This window comes from Camelus dromedarius, chromosome 22 (genome assembly GCF_036321535.1).
Source record: "Camelus dromedarius isolate mCamDro1 chromosome 22, mCamDro1.pat, whole genome shotgun sequence".
Lineage (NCBI taxonomy): Eukaryota > Metazoa > Chordata > Mammalia > Artiodactyla > Camelidae > Camelus > Camelus dromedarius.
Window position 1 is genome coordinate 18678301 of NC_087457.1, and position 18355 is coordinate 18696655.

At 34.0% G+C, this 18355-nt stretch overlaps 1 protein-coding gene across 2 annotated transcripts in view; it reads right to left on the bottom strand.

The window, feature by feature from the left end:
* Positions 1-18355, bottom strand: part of TNKS (tankyrase) — a 159333-nt gene that overhangs the window by 60645 nt on the left and 80333 nt on the right. For both annotated transcript variants that reach the window (XM_010995686.3, XM_064477487.1), the window contains exons 4-5: positions 12509-12545; positions 11677-11752 (exon numbers count right to left, since the gene is read on the bottom strand). In XM_010995686.3, the coding sequence (XP_010993988.2) occupies positions 11677-11752; positions 12509-12545 (113 nt within the window). The remainder of the gene's footprint in view (positions 1-11676; positions 11753-12508; positions 12546-18355) is intronic.

Below are 18355 nucleotides of genomic sequence, written 5' to 3' on the forward strand. Positions count from 1 at the left end.
TTATTTTCTGGCTAAAATGAAATAGAAGATACAAAAACATTTTGAAAATACAAAGTATTCTATTGAAATAATAGCTAAAACCTACTGGGTACTTTCTATGTACCAAAGTGTGTTATATGTGTTAACTTGTTTACCTTACACAACCACTACCAGAGCTAGAGATGAGTATCTCCATGCAACAAATGAGGAAACTGAGGAACAGGGGATTAATACAGCAAGTTAGCAGCAGGGTCAGAGATCAAATGCAGGGAAGTTTGACTTCAGAACTCTCATTCTGCCTTCCTTCCTTTCCTTTGGCTGGCACTTGGGATCTGGACAGGATGTTCAGAAATGGACTAGAGTGGCAAGAAGAGTTACTGTCGGTGGGCAGGAGATGCTTTGGTAGTTTTGACTCAGCATTCAGATCAAATCCCATCAATACTGAGAGTATGACCATATTATTGGGTGAGCACCCCAGAAATCTAGGACTTCTTAACGAAAGAAGTTTTTTAATAGTAAGTATTAGAGGACAAGAAGAACAAAACAATATTGAAATTTGAGAAGATAATTTTTCCGCCTCTTTTCTCGTGCTCGATTTTTCTATGTATCTCTAACAGACACAGAACTTGGTCTCTTCTTCAACTAGATCTCTCCAGTTGATTCAACTGTTTCTTCCAGAATAATTTTTTATCTTCCTGGTCACCCTCTAGCTGGTCAAAATTCCTCCTTAAAGTGTGAAACCTTAAGTTTGGCACTAAATCCAGATATGGTCTGATCCAAGCCAGTGAGGTCTCATTTTTAAAAAATGTATTCAAAGCAGAGCCAGATGACAACCTGTCAGAGTTATCACAGTGAAGCTTCCAGTACTGCACTGGGAGAGTGCACTAACTGCCCTTTAAGTCCTCTTCCAAGTAAAGTTCTATGAATCCAAGACAGACTTAACATGAACAGAGGTAGAATAATGATTGATGTTTTATAGCCTTAGAGAGAATGTTTTTCCAAAGTAACACATGTTGTCATCTTTTGGAAGGAACCTAAGGCATTTGAAAATTCATCAAATTTATGAAATATAAAACAAAGTTTCTATATTTTGACTACCTTACATAGTAAAATTTTATTTTTTAAAATGAGACTACAGAGGGCTATTTTTATTTTAAGTGTATGTATGGGGAAGAGAAGGATAGGAGAAAGGAAATGAACAGACAAGAGATGGAAATCCATAGGGTAATCTTTGTGAGGGTAAAGTTCTGAATGCCAACTTAATTAAATTTTAACTTAAGATTATCACTGTGGAAACTCCAAGGGGATTCTTCAACAGCCAGAAATCTGTGTTTCTCTTTTCCAGCCTCAGAATCAGCAGAACTGAAATGCACGAAAATGCACAAAAATGAGTTTCTAGCATCCTCTTGTAGGGTTTGTTCGGGGACAAAAAATGCTTTGCACCTACGGAAGGTGCGACATTAATTTTGCACTGTTTAATGAGAAACAGCTGGCAGACTTTACGGAAATCAGGTTTCTTGGTCTGACAGTAACCTGGTGTTTTAAACTTTTAAAAAGAAAAGTTTTCACACTACCCAAACCTCACATGAATTCCTTTTTGTAATTAAGATTTACAATCTTAGATTTTCAAATCTAAACATCAAAGATTCTAACTAACGTTCAACAGATACATGAACTGTTCTGGAAGCAGGTAAACAAGCACACTGATCGGCACGGAGAGATTATTTATGGGGAAATCATTCCAATTTAGATCCCTGGATAGTCATTTTAACTGTGTAAACTGGGGGAAGAAAAAATTTCTTTAGCTGATTTTAGTGTGCTTACGAGATCTAGGACTTGGGAGACATGCTGCCCCAAAGTTCCATCCATGATCAAGTCCTGTTGTTTCTGAGTGGATTCAGCAGCCAAACCAGCTAGAAGCAGAGATCTCCAGTTCTGTTCCTGGCTCAAGTCTCCTTATCCGGGTACTGAACCCTCTCTGGAAGTAGGACGTTACTTTAATGGGCATTTTTACAGTATTCAGAAAAGGGTATTATCATGTTATTGTTAAAAAATTAAAGCATCTTTATAAAAGGAAAATCAATATATGAAGCATTTTATATTTAGTCTACTTCCAAATTTACTAATGTAACTATCCAAATATGCATTTCAAATAATTATGCACAGTATTCATAGTGTTTTTCAAGTTTTACTACTGATGCCATTCTTAGCAGAGAAAGACATTTTCTTATTAGTCACTGAAAACAGTCTTCTTTTAAAAAGAGTATTATGAAGATTCTTGATACTTTTTAGAAATGTCCTTTTATAATTCTAATTTGTAATTCAGCGAGTGAGAGAATGGATGAATATGCATTGGAGGTGGGGGGTGGGAAACAGACTTCCTGAGCAATTATTATACTTCATTAAAAAAAAAAAAAGGTAGTGATACAATAACAACCAGGAGTTTCAGACTGAATGGTATAGACTGAATGTTACAGCTGCCCCCACCTCCAGCTCGTATGTTGAAGCCCTAACCTCCAATGCGATGGATTTGGGGACAGGACCTTCAGGAGGTAACCAGGGTGAGATGAGGGCATGAGGGTAGAGCCCTCATGATGGGTTAGTGCCCTTAGAAAGAAGAGAAAGCCGAGCTCTTTTTCTTGCTCAGCAAGAAGGCAGCCCTCCACAGGCCAGGACAAGAGCCCCTCATCAGAAACTGACCATGCTGGCACCTTGATCTTGGATTTCCCAGCCTCCAGAACTGTGAGAAATAAACTGCTATTAAGTCACCCAGTCTACGGTATGGCAGCCTGAGCTAACCAAGACACCATGTAACTGGTACACAATGAATTAGGAAATTAATAGTTTATATTGGTTTTGCATTATGGCCAAGCAACTGTTTCTAATGCCAATTCAAAGCTACAAATAATTTCAAAATTCTTAAATCCATAATGAACTCTCCACTTTTTGCTGCTTTTTGTTAGGCCAGAAGAGTTTCTCAAATCAGACTTCTCTTTGAACCTAAGCAAATCTTTCCCCACACTTGAAAGTTCACCTTTACTAAAAGGATTTAAGAACTTTCTGTGGAATACACTACTGTCAACCAATATTAACTGAACAGTTTACACCAAAGAGCTCATAATCATTACAGAGCTATTCTAAAATACATTAATCATGTAATAATTGATTTTAACAATATGTAAATAATACCACCCGCAATTCCACTCAACGGAAGAACTAGGACATCAACAACAGCACTGAAGTGACCTTGAGTGTGTCTTCCCGATCTCCCATTTCCGTGCCCCTCTACCAGATGGATGGATTTCAAGCTACTGCTGCAGCTGTAATCTACCCTCCAGCATAAAGCTTGGTTTACTTGGAGAGGCAGAAGCACTTTAAACTTCGATTCTTAAAATTTTAAAAGGATATACTGAGGTGTCACTTTTGTAATTTGGCTTTTAAACCAAATTTTAATAATGAATCATACTCAGAGCAAAATGATTTAGTACTCACTTTAAAAAAAAAATCCCTCAAATAGTCTAATATTGAAAACTTCAAGAAACTTGTGCTTTTGGGGTATGAATGTAGGAGAAACCAAAGTTAGAAGAGGGTGTCTAATCAGAGCTAAAGAGAATTCCCAACTGCTTTTTAACCTGGGTCCCTTTCTACTAAACATTCTTTTCTCAAAGAGAGAAACAGAACATAGTTGGCATGGGTACTAATTACCCTTACCAGTAGAAATGTCATGCCTGACAAAAAAGAGACTGTTTTAGTAGAAGTGATTCCCTAATGAAAAATAAAAAAGACATTTTCAAGCCTTTATTGTTACAAAATGAATACACACAAGCATAAAGATTGTATACAATATATCCCAACATAAGTTAGGAAAGCAAACTTGCTCTCAGGGATTTCTGCATTACAGCAAGAGGTGCACTGCTCAGCAGGATGTACTTTAAAGAAGTGATTTGACTAGATACATAATTAAAGTACTTGAAGAGTTCCCTAATGCAGGCTTCCTGCATTTTGACCTTCTTGTAATCCCAAGTAACATCTAAACTATGAGCCAGAAAAGCTGGAAATTAATAAATGGTATGACCTTTTATCTACCAAGATTTGGCAAGAACAAAAGAGGATGATAAAGGCCACCAAAGACCACAGGGAGCCAGGCATATGACCTCAGGTAATGCTAACATTTTTTTTAAAGGGGAAAAGGGCTGTATCTAAACTTTATTCCAGAGTCCAGGAGTGTTTTTTCTATCGTGACTCTATCGACTCTTACATAATCCAATTCTGTATTACTGGTAATTACTGTTAACTATGATGAAAAATAAATAACAAAATACTTAACAATCTGAAATGTTAGAGTTGAAAGGTATTTTGGAGCTCATGTGGCCCAAACCCATCATTTTTTTAAACTGAAGTATAATCAGTTTACAATGTTGTGCCAATTTATGTTTTCATCATATAGGTACATATTCTTTTTCATTACAGGTCACTACAAGATGTTGAACATAGTTCCTTGTGCTATACAGTAGAAACTTGTTTATCTATTTTATATATAGTAGTATCTGCAAATCTCAAACTCCCAATTTATCCCTTCCCATCCCCTTTCCCCCCAATAACCATGTTTGTTCTCTATGTCTGTGAGTCTGTTTCTGTTTTGTAGATTAGTTCATTTGTGTAATTTTTTTTTAGATTCCACATATGAGTGATATCATATGATACTTTTCTTTCTCTTTCTGGCTTACTTCACTTAGTATGACCAGCTCCAAGTCCATCTATTTTACTGCAAACGGCATTGCTTTATTCTTTTTTATGGCTGAGTGTTATTTCACTGTGTGTGTGTGTGTGTGTGTGTGTGTGTGTGTGTGTGTGTGTGTGTATGTGTGTGTGTATGTATGTATGTATGTATGTATGTGTATATATGTATATGTATGTGTGTAGATACACACACACACCACCTTCTTTATCCAGTCATCTGTCGATGGACATTTAGGTTGTTTCCATGTCATGGCTATTGTATATAGTGCTGCTATGAACATTGGGGTGCACGTATCTTCGAACTAGAGTTCTCTCTGGATATATGCCCAGGAGTGGGATTGCTGGACCTTAGGACCTTTATTTTTAGTTTTTTAAGGAATATCCATACTGTTTTCCATAATGGCTGCACCAAACTACATTCCCACCAGCAGAATAGGAGGCAAATCCATCATTTTTTAAGCTAAAAGACTGAGAACGCAAAGATAACAAAACTTGCCATGACCACATAGCTAGTAATAATTTCAACTTAAACTTGGTCTTCTAGCTTCAACTTTTTGTTTTGTGCTACAATGCCATGATCCTAAAAGATGCGCATGAAATTATTTTTTTGTATTCTGAGGGAAAAAAAAATCTTAGATTGTAAAATATAAACACAAAGTAGTTGAACATATCAAAAGAAATAAATATTTGGGGGTTTACTTAAAAATCTTCACTTATTCTTCAAAGCAGCTAGGAAAGAAACATTTTCAATAATCCAGCTGAGAAAAGATGCAACATCCCTTGCCCTGTAGACAATATGGATTGAGTTATATTTTCTGATAGTGGAGGATGCAGTTAGCTATGACTGTATAATAAACCACCCCCAAAATGGTAGGTTACCTGGGTGGCTCTCCTGCTGTGTGTAGTGTAAGCTGGGTTAGGATGGCTGGTGTCACCTGGAGGCTGTACTGGGAGCCCAGCTGAGGCTAAAATGTCTAGGACACCTGGAGAGTGAGTGTCATTTGAAGCCTTAACCGTGTCACACGGGTCTCTGGCTGGAGGCCTCAGTTCTTGTCCGCTTGAACTTCTCCACATGGCTGTGGGCTGCCTCATAGCATGGCAGCTGGGTTCCAAGAAGGAGTATTTCAAAAGCAAGAAACTAGCAGCTACCAGGTCGTTGCAGGGGCTAGTCCTGAACCTGGCATAGCATCACTTCTACTTTATTTTACTCATCAAAACAGTCCCAGGCCTAGCTCACAGTCAGTGTGGGAGGGGACTAGACAAGAGCATAAATACTGAGAGGCCTGGTTCATTGAACGGTCTTCCAACTATCAATATGAGGACTGTTAAAATCCTGTCCCAACATGGTATCATTTAGAGAAGACTTATTGAAGGAGGGAACTGTTAACCAAGAGTACTACTTTAGAGAACAACAAATTCACATAATCCTAACATTTAAGTATAAATATAAAACACATTGCACTAATCCTTTATTTTCTTTGTGTCTCCCTGGATGTGCTTTATGAAATTCAAATGAATACTATGGCATTATTTTTCAGCTAGATATTTTTAATAAATATATTCTTTAAAATGGGTATATGTATCTCAAGAACACATTTCTGAATTTATAAGCTGCAAAAATAAACAAATTTATTAAATGTGATGTTGGGTAGGGAGAGGGCAAAGACCAAGTTCTAAGAAAATTAATTCAATTGTATGCTTTTTTTTTTTTAACATTTTTTATTGATTTATAATCATTTTACAATGTTGTGTCAAATTCCAGTGTTCAGCACAATTTTTCAGTTATTCATGGACATATATACACTCATTGTCACATTTTTTTCTCTGTGAGTTATCATAACATTTTGTGTATATTTCCCTGTGCTATACAGTGTAGTCTATTCTACAATTTTGAAATCCCAGTCTATCCCTTCCCACCCTCCACCCCCCTGGTAACCACAAGTCTGTATTCTCTGTGAGTCTATTTCTGTCCTTTATTTACACTTTGTTTGTTTTTGTTTTTGTTTTTTAGATTCCACATATGAGTGATCTCATATGGTTTGTAGATTATCTGGTAACCTACATTTCGTCCAAATGCCACCTGAGACTGAGTTTGGATAATAAAGACAATAATGGAGAAGTGGGGAATGTTGAAGTACTCAAAACTATGTATGTGCCCATTCTAAATATGTTCAAAAGCTTCAAAAAATGTATCAAAGGAGTAGAGGAGTAGGGATTTAATTTACTGAGGTTCTACTATATGTTACATTAATCACATCATTTCCTTTAATCCTCTCAAATGCCTTGTGGAATGGGTATCATCTGCATTTAGTAAAGAATACACAGAAAACTACAGAGCCATAGTCACTCACTTAGAAAGTGGAAGAGCAGAGAATAGATCCATCTATTTGGCCTCAAAGCCTATTTGTTCTTTCAACTATATCACACAGGTTTTTTATGGTATCTTCAAGGGATGATACTAAATTCTACTTATTTCTTATTGATCTCTATTAAAAAAATAGTTTTTAAACAATTTACTTTTCTCCATTTCCAGAGTCTTATTCATTACTAACTATTTTATGGAAGCAAACATTTACACAGTAGAAGCCTGACATTTAAAGAAACACTTCGGTTAATCTTTCTGAATTTAAATGATGCTCCTCCAATTGCCCATTCATCTAAATGTGTGGTTTCTCACAGAAAATATACATATCTAAATACTAATGCTTTAAAAATAAAAGGGCTAGAAAAAAAAATCTCACCTTAAATCTATACTTTATAACTGTAGCACTTTTTTCAGGCATTAGCTTAAATGTTCTGGATAATGCCTTAACCATTCTATCCATTTTGAGCTCATTGTGAACTGATACCATTAAACACATAGTTATCTCATATGAACTTATTTATTAGCACAGTGACTTTTACATGGTATATACTGAGTGTGGTTTCAATGAATAAAAGGAGCAGAAAAAAGCCACCAGAAATTACAAAGAACACTCTATAAACTTCCAACCAAACACTAGTTACTTTCAGTATTTGGTGACATACAATTACAGCAATAACAGGCATAGTACATGCATGCAAAGACACATGTTATTCCTGTTTAGGAATATGTACCGTAATGCCCAACTCCAACCTATTCCCTGTTGCAAGGAAAGGATAAATTTAGGACATTTATTTTAGAAAGGGATAAAGGCAGCCAAGAAAGGGACATAACACCAGAGGGACCTAAAAGAACTCTGAAGAGGGCTGAGTGTCGGAATAATTTGAGATGTATTCAAATATTTATTTTCATTCATTATAAAAAGGTATCCTTATGAAAATTACTATTAAAAAATGAGACCACCATCATCTTAAATTTACATTTCAAGCAAGACCAGAATATTTGGCTAATTGTGAATAAAATGTCTCATTGTGATTAAAAATGCTGTAAAAGGAGATTAAGGGACAAGAAATCTAAGTCTGAAGATATAGGTCTAGGAATAATAGAAAGGAAACAATCTGTTTTAAGGACCTGGTTGGACGTCACTACAATTCAAAAACTGTGGAATGCTATGCCTAACCATAATGGGCAGGAGATAAAAGAAAAAAATCCTGTCTCTGCCGCTCTGTTTCTACAGTGGGCATCATTAGCACATGCATGTAATTGTATGGAAGTAGCACTTCAGAACAAAACGTTACAAAGTTTTTTTGCTTTTGCTTTTTAGGAAAAACAACAGAACAACTGGAAATTTCTGGAGTAGCCAAGCTCTGCTTTGGTTTACATGTAAAATAAAAGTGTAATATAACAATATAAATTACTTAAAACCTTATTGGTACTTCACTATTTGCAGAATTCTACAGGTTAGAAAAACAAATGTCTGTGGGAAATAAAAATTTTAACCAGTCAGATATTATCTAATTAGATAAATATCAAGTTACAGTGTAGAATTAAGAGACTATTTAAAATTTACATTGTCATTGTATAATCCCACGTACTACAGATAAAAAGTAGTACTGAAGTCTAAAACCCCCGCATATATCTAGGCAATTTCTCCACCTACTAGTTAATGTATAAGGAACATTTCTTTTCCAAAAACATTACAGAATTGACATTTCCATGGGCTTTTAAAATTTACAAATCAGGAATCATAGTAAAAACAGAGACAGGAAAGGATTCAGTTAAGCATTAATATGGTCATTTAAAAACCCTCTAAATGAATTGGATTCTGCACTGTGTTCTAAAATGCAAATAAAAGAAATAAAACTTTATATACCTGACTAATTTCTATATATGTAAAGTATCTGTATCCTCTTGTTAATATATAATCTGACTTCCTAATTCTAAAGACATGCAAATGGCCTGGAAAAATATTAAATATAAAAGACAGACTTGTAATTTAGCAGCTAGATTTGCTTACACATTCTCATGACATCAATAGCAAGAAAACAAAATAGACTGTCATATCTAAGGGATCTTACTCCAGTCTCCATCAGCACCCAGAATATCCACCACTTTACGGCATTATTGCAACTGATACATCTAATAAGAATTGCTCTGTGCCATAAACAAGGGTAGTATCTACATATGAACACTAATCAATTTTAATTACTAAATTTTATTTGCATTTTGCACATTGATGAACAATTTTGAATGATTTCTTATGTTATATGCGTAGCATCAAAACCTAATAAATGCTTAATTCTAATTTTCTTTTTCTATCTAATTTTAGAAGATCAATAATCTAAAAAAGTATAGGAGTGCATTTTGGAAAATTATTACATTACTTATATGTTATTAAATCTTTAGTATAATAATAACATTTGAGACATGTTCTTAAAAATGTTCCAAAAAATATATAATTCTCCTTTGTGGTATAATCACTCAAAAATAAATTAATGAAACAATACCAGTAATAATATGTAATAACAGAAAATATATAATTCTCCATTCACATACTTCTGAGTTAATTTTCTAAATGGCAAAGAGTACAGATGACTTTTTTCACTCAAAGGATAAAATTGTGTTCATCAGGGAGCATATTCGTAACCTAAGCTTCTGTTACACGCAAACTACCAGGCTTGTTCCAGTACAAAAGAGAGCTAACAGATAAGCAGAAGAAACAGATATGTATGAATAACTACAGTTCAAGAACTCTGCCGTAAATGCCATGGAGTAATACAGAAGAGGAGTCATAGGAATTTGAATTAGGAATATATTAGATTCAGCTACAGGATTAAGGGGAGTGTATCCCCCTTTGGGGAGAAGGAAAAATAAAGACATTCTACATTTGTGCAGGGATTAAGGAAGGGAGAGGAGGTAATCTGTTAATTATCAGTGTCCATGCTCCTTAATTATTATGATTTACTGAGCTAGAAATGGGGCTGTCAAGGTATAATGGTAAGGATGGGAGAATAAGGCTGGAATAGAAATTGACTCCTGTTACAGTAATGTCACATACGTTTTGTAATATTAAAATGGCTATGGAAAACTGAAGTAGGTTAGACTTTAAAAGATATAGATATATCTCTCTAAATATATAGCTGCACTTATAGATAAGAAAGTCTTTTTCTGCATAGTGATAAAAAGTCACCTTATTTACTAAGAGGATCCAAACAAAATTTGGAACTCAAAGTCACTTAAGAATGTTAAAATTTACAAAATTGAAGGGAAAATGAACAGTTATTTAAAAACACCTCCCAAAAGTCATGAATAGTACTGAGTAAATCTTTGCTAATTTATAGCCTGATATATACATAATTTAATGTTCCATGAAAGTAGAATCCTCTCTCCAAATTATCCAGAGAAACTGAACACTCATTAGGTCATGTGAAATAATGTACAAGCCATCTTCAATAACAACATACATTCTGAAGGATTCAATTCCTTGCCACTATTATATGGGTTTCATTAGAATGGGAAAAAAAGTATGGAGACAGTCAAGGGAAACTGAATAATCTTGACCTATAAAATTATAACTCATAGAAAAATGATTTTTTAAAAGCAAAATAGTTCATTATTTCTAATGGGTACCATCCATCCTGATAGTTTCCATAGCATATTTTCGATATAAATAATTCCAAAGGAAATAATTCTTTAAATATTAGGCATGAGACAATTTTCCTTAATATCTGCAGGATAACTTAAAAAATATTTTAGGTTTTTAAAATATAAAAGCCATCCTTTAACATTAAAAATTAACTGTCATTTTTAAAAGGGCAGTGAAAAGTGCTTTGTTTTTCAATATCTGTTAGGTAAATCACTGCAAAACTTTGCAGTCAAATATCAAAGGTTGTAAAGAATTACATTTGCAGTCTATATTCAGCAAGAATACGAAGCAGATAATGAAGATTCCAACTGTACATTTTATGTATTATCCTACACTTATGACAACTGTATATTAACACAGAATATTTTTCTCTGCTGTAATATACTTTCTTTCAATATATAATGATAACAACTTAGCCAATAAAATAATAATAAACAAAAAAAGCAGGGCTGTTACATGGACCTAAAAATTCATTAGCAATATTTTCCCAGCTTTAAATGGAAAAAGTGTTGGTTATCTAGCAAACAAATCTTCCTCTGCCAAATAAGAAATCAAGAATGCATATATCCTAACAAAGATGGGTAATTAGGACGTAAACAAATATTTCCAGTTTCTATTATCAGACATAGAAAATAATATTTGTTGTTGTAATTTTAATCACTGAAAAGCTAGTTCCATCTAACAAACAACTTTCAGTGTCTGACATTTAAGAGAAAAGGCTTAAGATCCATGCTTCACCAGCTTTGTGAATATGTCACAACTGCCAATAACAGATACAGCAGCATTTCACTTTACAGTGAAGAGATGCCAATAAAATATAGCCATATATATATGTGTGTGTATATATATGTGTGTGTGTGCATATATATACACACATAGTGATGCCAACTTCAAAAATCTTTACTGTTAAGCAAAAAGAAATCACTGAAGGAGAATATAAATGACTTACCTTTCGCCCATCACTCGCGTGGCAATTCACATTTAGAGGAGTCAGTAGAGCCATTAGTTTTTCTTCATTACCACTCCTATGAAAAGGTAGTAAGTCAGTTCCTATAAAATTATGGCGCTTTTTATGAATATTTATGGATTTTTTCACAAGAGTGGAAAATATTAAGGGCTTGCTTTGATTCCTTTTATACAGTTCTGATCGAATCTCTTTTGCTATGCTCAATTCAGTCAATATATTCCTAATTAATTCCTGTTAATCACCATATAATGGTACATCTTGGATAAGGTAGCTGTCTACATCTTTATTTGTTTTATTTACCTGCATAAAGTCACCTTCTTAATTACAAACAAACTTTATTCTGATAAGTGATCTAAAACACTGGAATTAAAAATACATACAAAATGCTGTACAAAGCTAATCAATTAAATTATAAATGACTAAGAACAAAAGAAAATGGATGAGAATTTTAACATTTATTTTATGCCCTTCATTCAAGCTTGGCTAGGAAAATTTCCAGAGAAAAATAAAGATATAGGTATTTAAATACTCTAAGAATATCATTTGAAAAGCTAGGCAACTAGGGTTTGCAGCTACCTTAAGAAATGTACCAAATAAAATTAACCTTATAATCATCACCACACTGAAAGACAGTCTCATTTAATACACTAATCATGCAAAATAAAGTATATAAAGATTTAGCATAAGGTCTTATCCACATTATCACACAAAATCCAAGCAAGACAATAACATAATTTTTATAGTCCTCCACCTGCCCTCCCCTTTTTCTCCCTTAAATGCATTATACTCACTTAAAATGAATGGAATCACTTACCTAGCAGCTTCTAGGAGTTCGTCTTTCTTGTATTCACCTAGATGATTGCAAAATATCATGCTGTTAGCATTTGGCAGAAGACAGATTAAGAAATGCAGTAGGCAGCAAATAGAGAATTAAATAGAGAAGAACAGAAAAAGAGAGTCCACACCCCGCTGGGTGATGGAGCCGTGACGTTAGCCAGCTTGTGAAGGCAGCATCACCAGTGCCTTGGAGACGGGCAGCAAATTGACGCAGCTTCTTGTCCAATCCTCAGATGAAATAGGTTTCTTCAGACGACCAATGAATGCTAAATCTCGTGTCCAGAAACACATTCCCTCTGATAACAGCATGCCAGTTGAAGACAATGTCCCCTCCCCCCTTTTCTATTCAGGCTGTCACAGTATACTCGTGAAGCATAATACATTCTGAGACAAAAGCAAAATAATGTGGCTCTTTAAAGGTACAAATTACTAGTCTTCAAAAAAACCTGCTTTATTTGTAATGACATGGAAGTTTAAAAAAAAAAAAAACATTAATTACCATTGCTGAGCTTTATAGCAGTAGAAAAAAAAATCAGGACCATGAAGCCTTTGCCTCGACAGGGTAGGTCTGTAGACCAGAAATACGTGAACTACGTACCAAATGCTATGAACCCCTTGGAGGAAGCGCTCTAAAAATTAAAACAGTGAATACATTCTTAAATGACAATAATATTCTAATGTGCTGCAATCTTAACACTTTATGTAAATTCATTACCAAATTTTAACAAACAGTAAATCTTAAAAATATTTTTAAAAGGGAGACTGGGGTCTCTGAGAAGGAGCAGAAATCCAACTATTAAGATCTGGGTAATTTTTCTCCATTCCATTTTTAATACATCACAGACTGAAAATAGGTATATAATTTAAAATCTTCAATACAAATTTTTTAGGGAATTCAAGACCTAACAAACAAGCTTTTGCAAGCACAAACGAAGGATAAGGGATTTTAATAATATACCGTTTGTTCACTGAAAAATAAAAAGAACAGCCAGGACTATGATTCAGCTATAACATGCTGACTCAGTTTGCCATATCATTAAAGAAATAATTATACAAAATGTCTAAGCAAATGACTACGTGAAAACAAATATTAACTATACATATAAGAAATAAAATTTTAGATTAAATGAAAATTATAATTCTACTAAGAAATAAGTTTAAATTACTTTAAAAATTTTATCATTTGTACTTACAAATTTCTTTGCATTTTGTTTCTGTTTTGCTACAGAATGCAGAATTTTGATGCAAATACTTTAAGGACATCTCACCATCACCAAGAATATGTTTAAATTCTATAGCCCTTCATTAGCAAATTGTTTCAGTTTAATTTTTGTCTTGATTCTTAAATTAAGATTTTATTAAAATCTAGAAACTGTAAACAATTATTTTCAAATAAGGAAAAAGTTGTGAAATAGCTATTCTCTCCTAAAGGAATTTTATATACCAATAAAGCCACAGGTTCAACAAAATACACAGATAAACTAGAATGTATAATTCATGATAAGAGTTGGTTTTTCCAATTTCTCATATATTATATTCCAGATTCTTTAACTAATTGACAGTTTAAGATTTATATTATTATAATCCCTTGGCCAATAAAGTTCTTGTCTTCCCAAAACCAAAGATCTATCTTTATATTAGATATTTTAGGTGGCAATATGGAAGTGAGTCAATTTAAGAAGCTCCTTCTGAGGAAAATGGTATGACCCATACCCTCAAATGCCTTAACAGTCAAGAGCAATGTAAGTCAAATTATGTAATTAGCTATAATAATCATTCATTTAGTGAGCTAGCAAACATTTATTTGAAAGATCTATAGGTCAAATTCAAAATCAAAAAGACACTAACATGTCTGAACTCAAGGAATACTAGTCTATTAAATGAGACTGACATGTAAACAACAGATGATTACAGTAGAGCAGGAAATGAATCTCAGGGAATGCTATAAAAGTTTTAAAGGCTAGTCTAAATGGCATTAATAAGAGGCAGGCTAATTTGAGTTCAAGGAAGGTTTTCTGAAAGAGGGAAGACTTGTATAGCTTTTAAAGGAAGAACAGGTGATCCTCAGGTGAAGAAGCGTGGGAGAGAAGGAAGCAACTACAGGAAAAGAAATGAGAGGGGAAATGCTGCTGAAGCAAAGGACATTTGCAGGGGAATGGGTAAGGATGAGGCAGAGAAGAAATAGAAAGATCACATGAATGGCTCTTGAAGAAGTTTGCACTTTATTTTGAAAACAATGAGGAAATATTGTTAACAAGGTGAGTGCAAAGCATATTTAAAGATCTGTAAGTTTTCTAATTATTTAAAAATATTTCCATAGTCTACTCCAGTGAACTTCTATGGGGGAAGAGAGTGGCCCAAGGAGGAGAAAGGAGGGGTGGAGACAATAAATTCTGACGTAGTTTATATTTGGAGTAGGTATAAATTCTCTGATACATAGTAAAAACACACTGAAATTGAGGACTGAAGGTAGCTAATATTAAAACCTAAGTCATAGTGGAAAAGTGGACTTGTAAGCTAGGAAATAAAACTGCAAAATATTTGGGATCTTCAAAGTTCAAATCAGTCTACTTATAAAACTTCTCATCAAGTATAGCTTATGTTTTCTCCAAATGGCACATTATTTGAAAAAAAAAGTTATTCCCTCAAGGATAAGCTGATAATAAACCAAAGCTTTCAAAAGGAAACATATAAGTGCATCCAACAGTGTCAGATCCAGGTAGTACAAATGACTTCTTACTCTGTTAGAAACCCCAGTACTTTAATCAGCTTTTCTGCAATACATTCCAACATCCACTATCTGGTGCCCGAGGACCACAATCCATAAACAGTCAAAGCTATTTTTCAAATGCTACATCGCAGGAACAACCAGCTTAATGAATTTAGAGTCCTTCACACACTCTGACAACAAATCTGAGCTACTTACTTAACAGCCAAACGCCCAGTTGTTTCCTTTTAGCTGAGAATCTGCAAATACTCTAGCTGAGACTACGGTGCTCTACGGAGCATTTATATTCTTTAATAATATCCAGATAAAGGCTAGCAATAGATATGCCAGAAAGGAAACCAGGCAATTATAGTCAAGATAATAGCCAGGAATGAAGAAACCAGATGCCTTAAAATATTTTTCTTTGATTAGAATAAAATAAGTGGGCTAAAAACAAAAAAGCAAGCCACACAGTTTACTTTCCAAAGTCTGAACTGTTTTTACTTAAACTAAGTATTAATAGGATGCATGTAAAGATAAAATACACACACACACATACATGGGGTGGAGGGGGCAGGAATATGAGTCAGTGTATTAAAGAGGTATGTTCTCAGAAAGAAGGTTAAAAAAATAAAGGTTAAAAAAAAGTCTTTGTATTTCTCTCAGGTAGTTAGAAACAACTTCTCTTTCACTTACTGGGAAGGCAAAATGACTTTTTGAATAAAAAAGAAAACCTGAATCTAAATAGAAGTCGTAATTACTGACTCGTTTCAATTTCAACATCTTAACGGGCTTCTGTCCCTTTCTTCAGCAACTGACAAGATCAGAGTAGACGAAGCTTTCTAAAAATGAATCGTGGTTTTGTGGAGATGGAACAACATGGAAAGATTAAGAACATGGAATCACAATTCCTGAAGTAATAAAGGACTAGAAAAGAATTTTGACCTTTCTTTTCTCTACTTTGAAACCCTGCATAAAACATAACTATCAGTAACATCTCTTGTTACATGCAATGAGGGGGAATGTAACTTGAAAGTCACCTTTCTCCTGTCACCTCACCCCTAATTTCAGAATTGCTCTCCTAAGGGATCATCAACATATTCATTTACAGTTAATGAAACTGATGCCAAAGCAATTAAAAGAAACAGTCTAAGGTTTCACTGAGTATTATTCAGTATCTGTCAAGGCCTGAGAAAGGCTAATATGTGTGCAGAAACTAACCAAATCTGAGCTCTGGAAAAAGTGATGTAAACAAAAGAAAAGATTAACAAAACAATAATAGCAATAAAACTATTTTTTTAAATATTGACAAAACTATTTTTAAATAGGTTGAACATATTTATATAACATAAGCCAAATATTCCCATCAAAATTGCTTTAAAACATTGAACTTTCACATGGGCTTGAAAACATGCTCTACTTCTCCCAAAATAAGTATATAAGGTTTACATTTTAGTTTTGTTTTAACATTTTGGATGAAGGGACTAGGAACGGAGAAAATTTATTCTGGGTCTACTAAAATGATCAGTGCACTTTGCATTTCCCATAGCATGTGTTAATTCCTCATGCTTTAGGTATTATCTCAAGAGAAGGGCTACACAAAGACTTCAATCAAGTTTACACTGTATAGCACAGGGAAATATATACAAGATCTTGTGGCAGCTCATGGTGAAAAAGAATGTGGAAATAAATATATGTATATTGATGTATGACTGAAAAATTCTGCCTTACACTGGAAACTGACAACATTGTAAACTTACTATAACTCAATTAAAAAAAAAAAAAAGAATCTCAGTTATATAGTTTAGGGACCCTTATGTTGCTGAGTGCTACATGGTATCATGAATTGATAATTCTCATGTAGGTATTTTCTCATCAAGGTACCAGCAAATATATGAGATGAACTGATTCCTATAGCTGAACTGCCAGCCAATATGGGGAATAAAATATTAATTTAGGTGACAATCCATTGTGTTTTCACTAATAGATTTGAAAAATTAGAAACAGCTATGGAATTGTGGAAGGAATTTCACTGAAGCACCAGGGAATAATCTAATCTCAAAATGTTAAGCTAGGTCTTCCACCAAAAGCATATTTTCAGACAGACTGATACCAATGATACATAAACATGACCTCAGGAATGGTCTGAATTCTCTTTCCGAAATTATTTTTCAAGTTATTTGAATGATTTAATTCAATTAATCATGAATTGAATTATTATTTCTCTCTCAATCTTTCATGAATATTTTCAGGGCAATTTGGGAGGAAAATTACAAGGTATTAAGAGTTCTCATGCCTTCTTCCTAGTTCTGAATCCTATCAATCTTCCCACTCATTCCAACACTGCTTTAAAGTCCATACCATTAGTGAAGTCCAGAATCACGATCAAACTAAACACTCCACATCAATTTTAAACATGGAATAACAGGGGGCTTTAAAATTTCAGACTTGGATACAGTATTTTCCCGGTGGAGATCCTTTCTATCTTTTGCCTCCTACAGCTTTGACCTTTTTAATTAAGTAACATGAACCCTTCCCTGTGCTTTAATACTATCATAAACTCTAAGCTGTACTGTCCAAAACAGTTCAGCTTGAGAATTTTCCAATTCTTTAGGAAAATGGAAATGTCCCACTCCCTGCAGGGCAGCTGAAAAATCAACTTTCAAAAATAAAAGGCCCCCAAATACAACTATATTATCTTATGTCACAATATTTAAACAATAAATTATCTTACATGGTAATGAAAAAAACTAAACCAATGTCCTAGAATATTTCAAAAACACAATAAAACATTCAAACATAACAAGGGTTCTGCAAAAAAACATATAATGCAGTCAATAAACATGACTGTCAGTAGTTTCTCTGTGTGCAGTAATATGACCTCATTTACCCCCAGCAACATCTAAGATACACATCCCATTTATGGACACCCAGCAAGGTTTCAAATAATTTATATCTATTTCTGACATTCTACAATTGTATTTGGAATGTGACTGAAGACTTTTTGCTGATTTTTTTTGGTAAGTGTTAAAATTTGGGACACAGCTATAAATACCCACTGGCCAAAACCAGGTTATATTACAAGATACATACATTCTCTAAAGTTGGATATTAAAA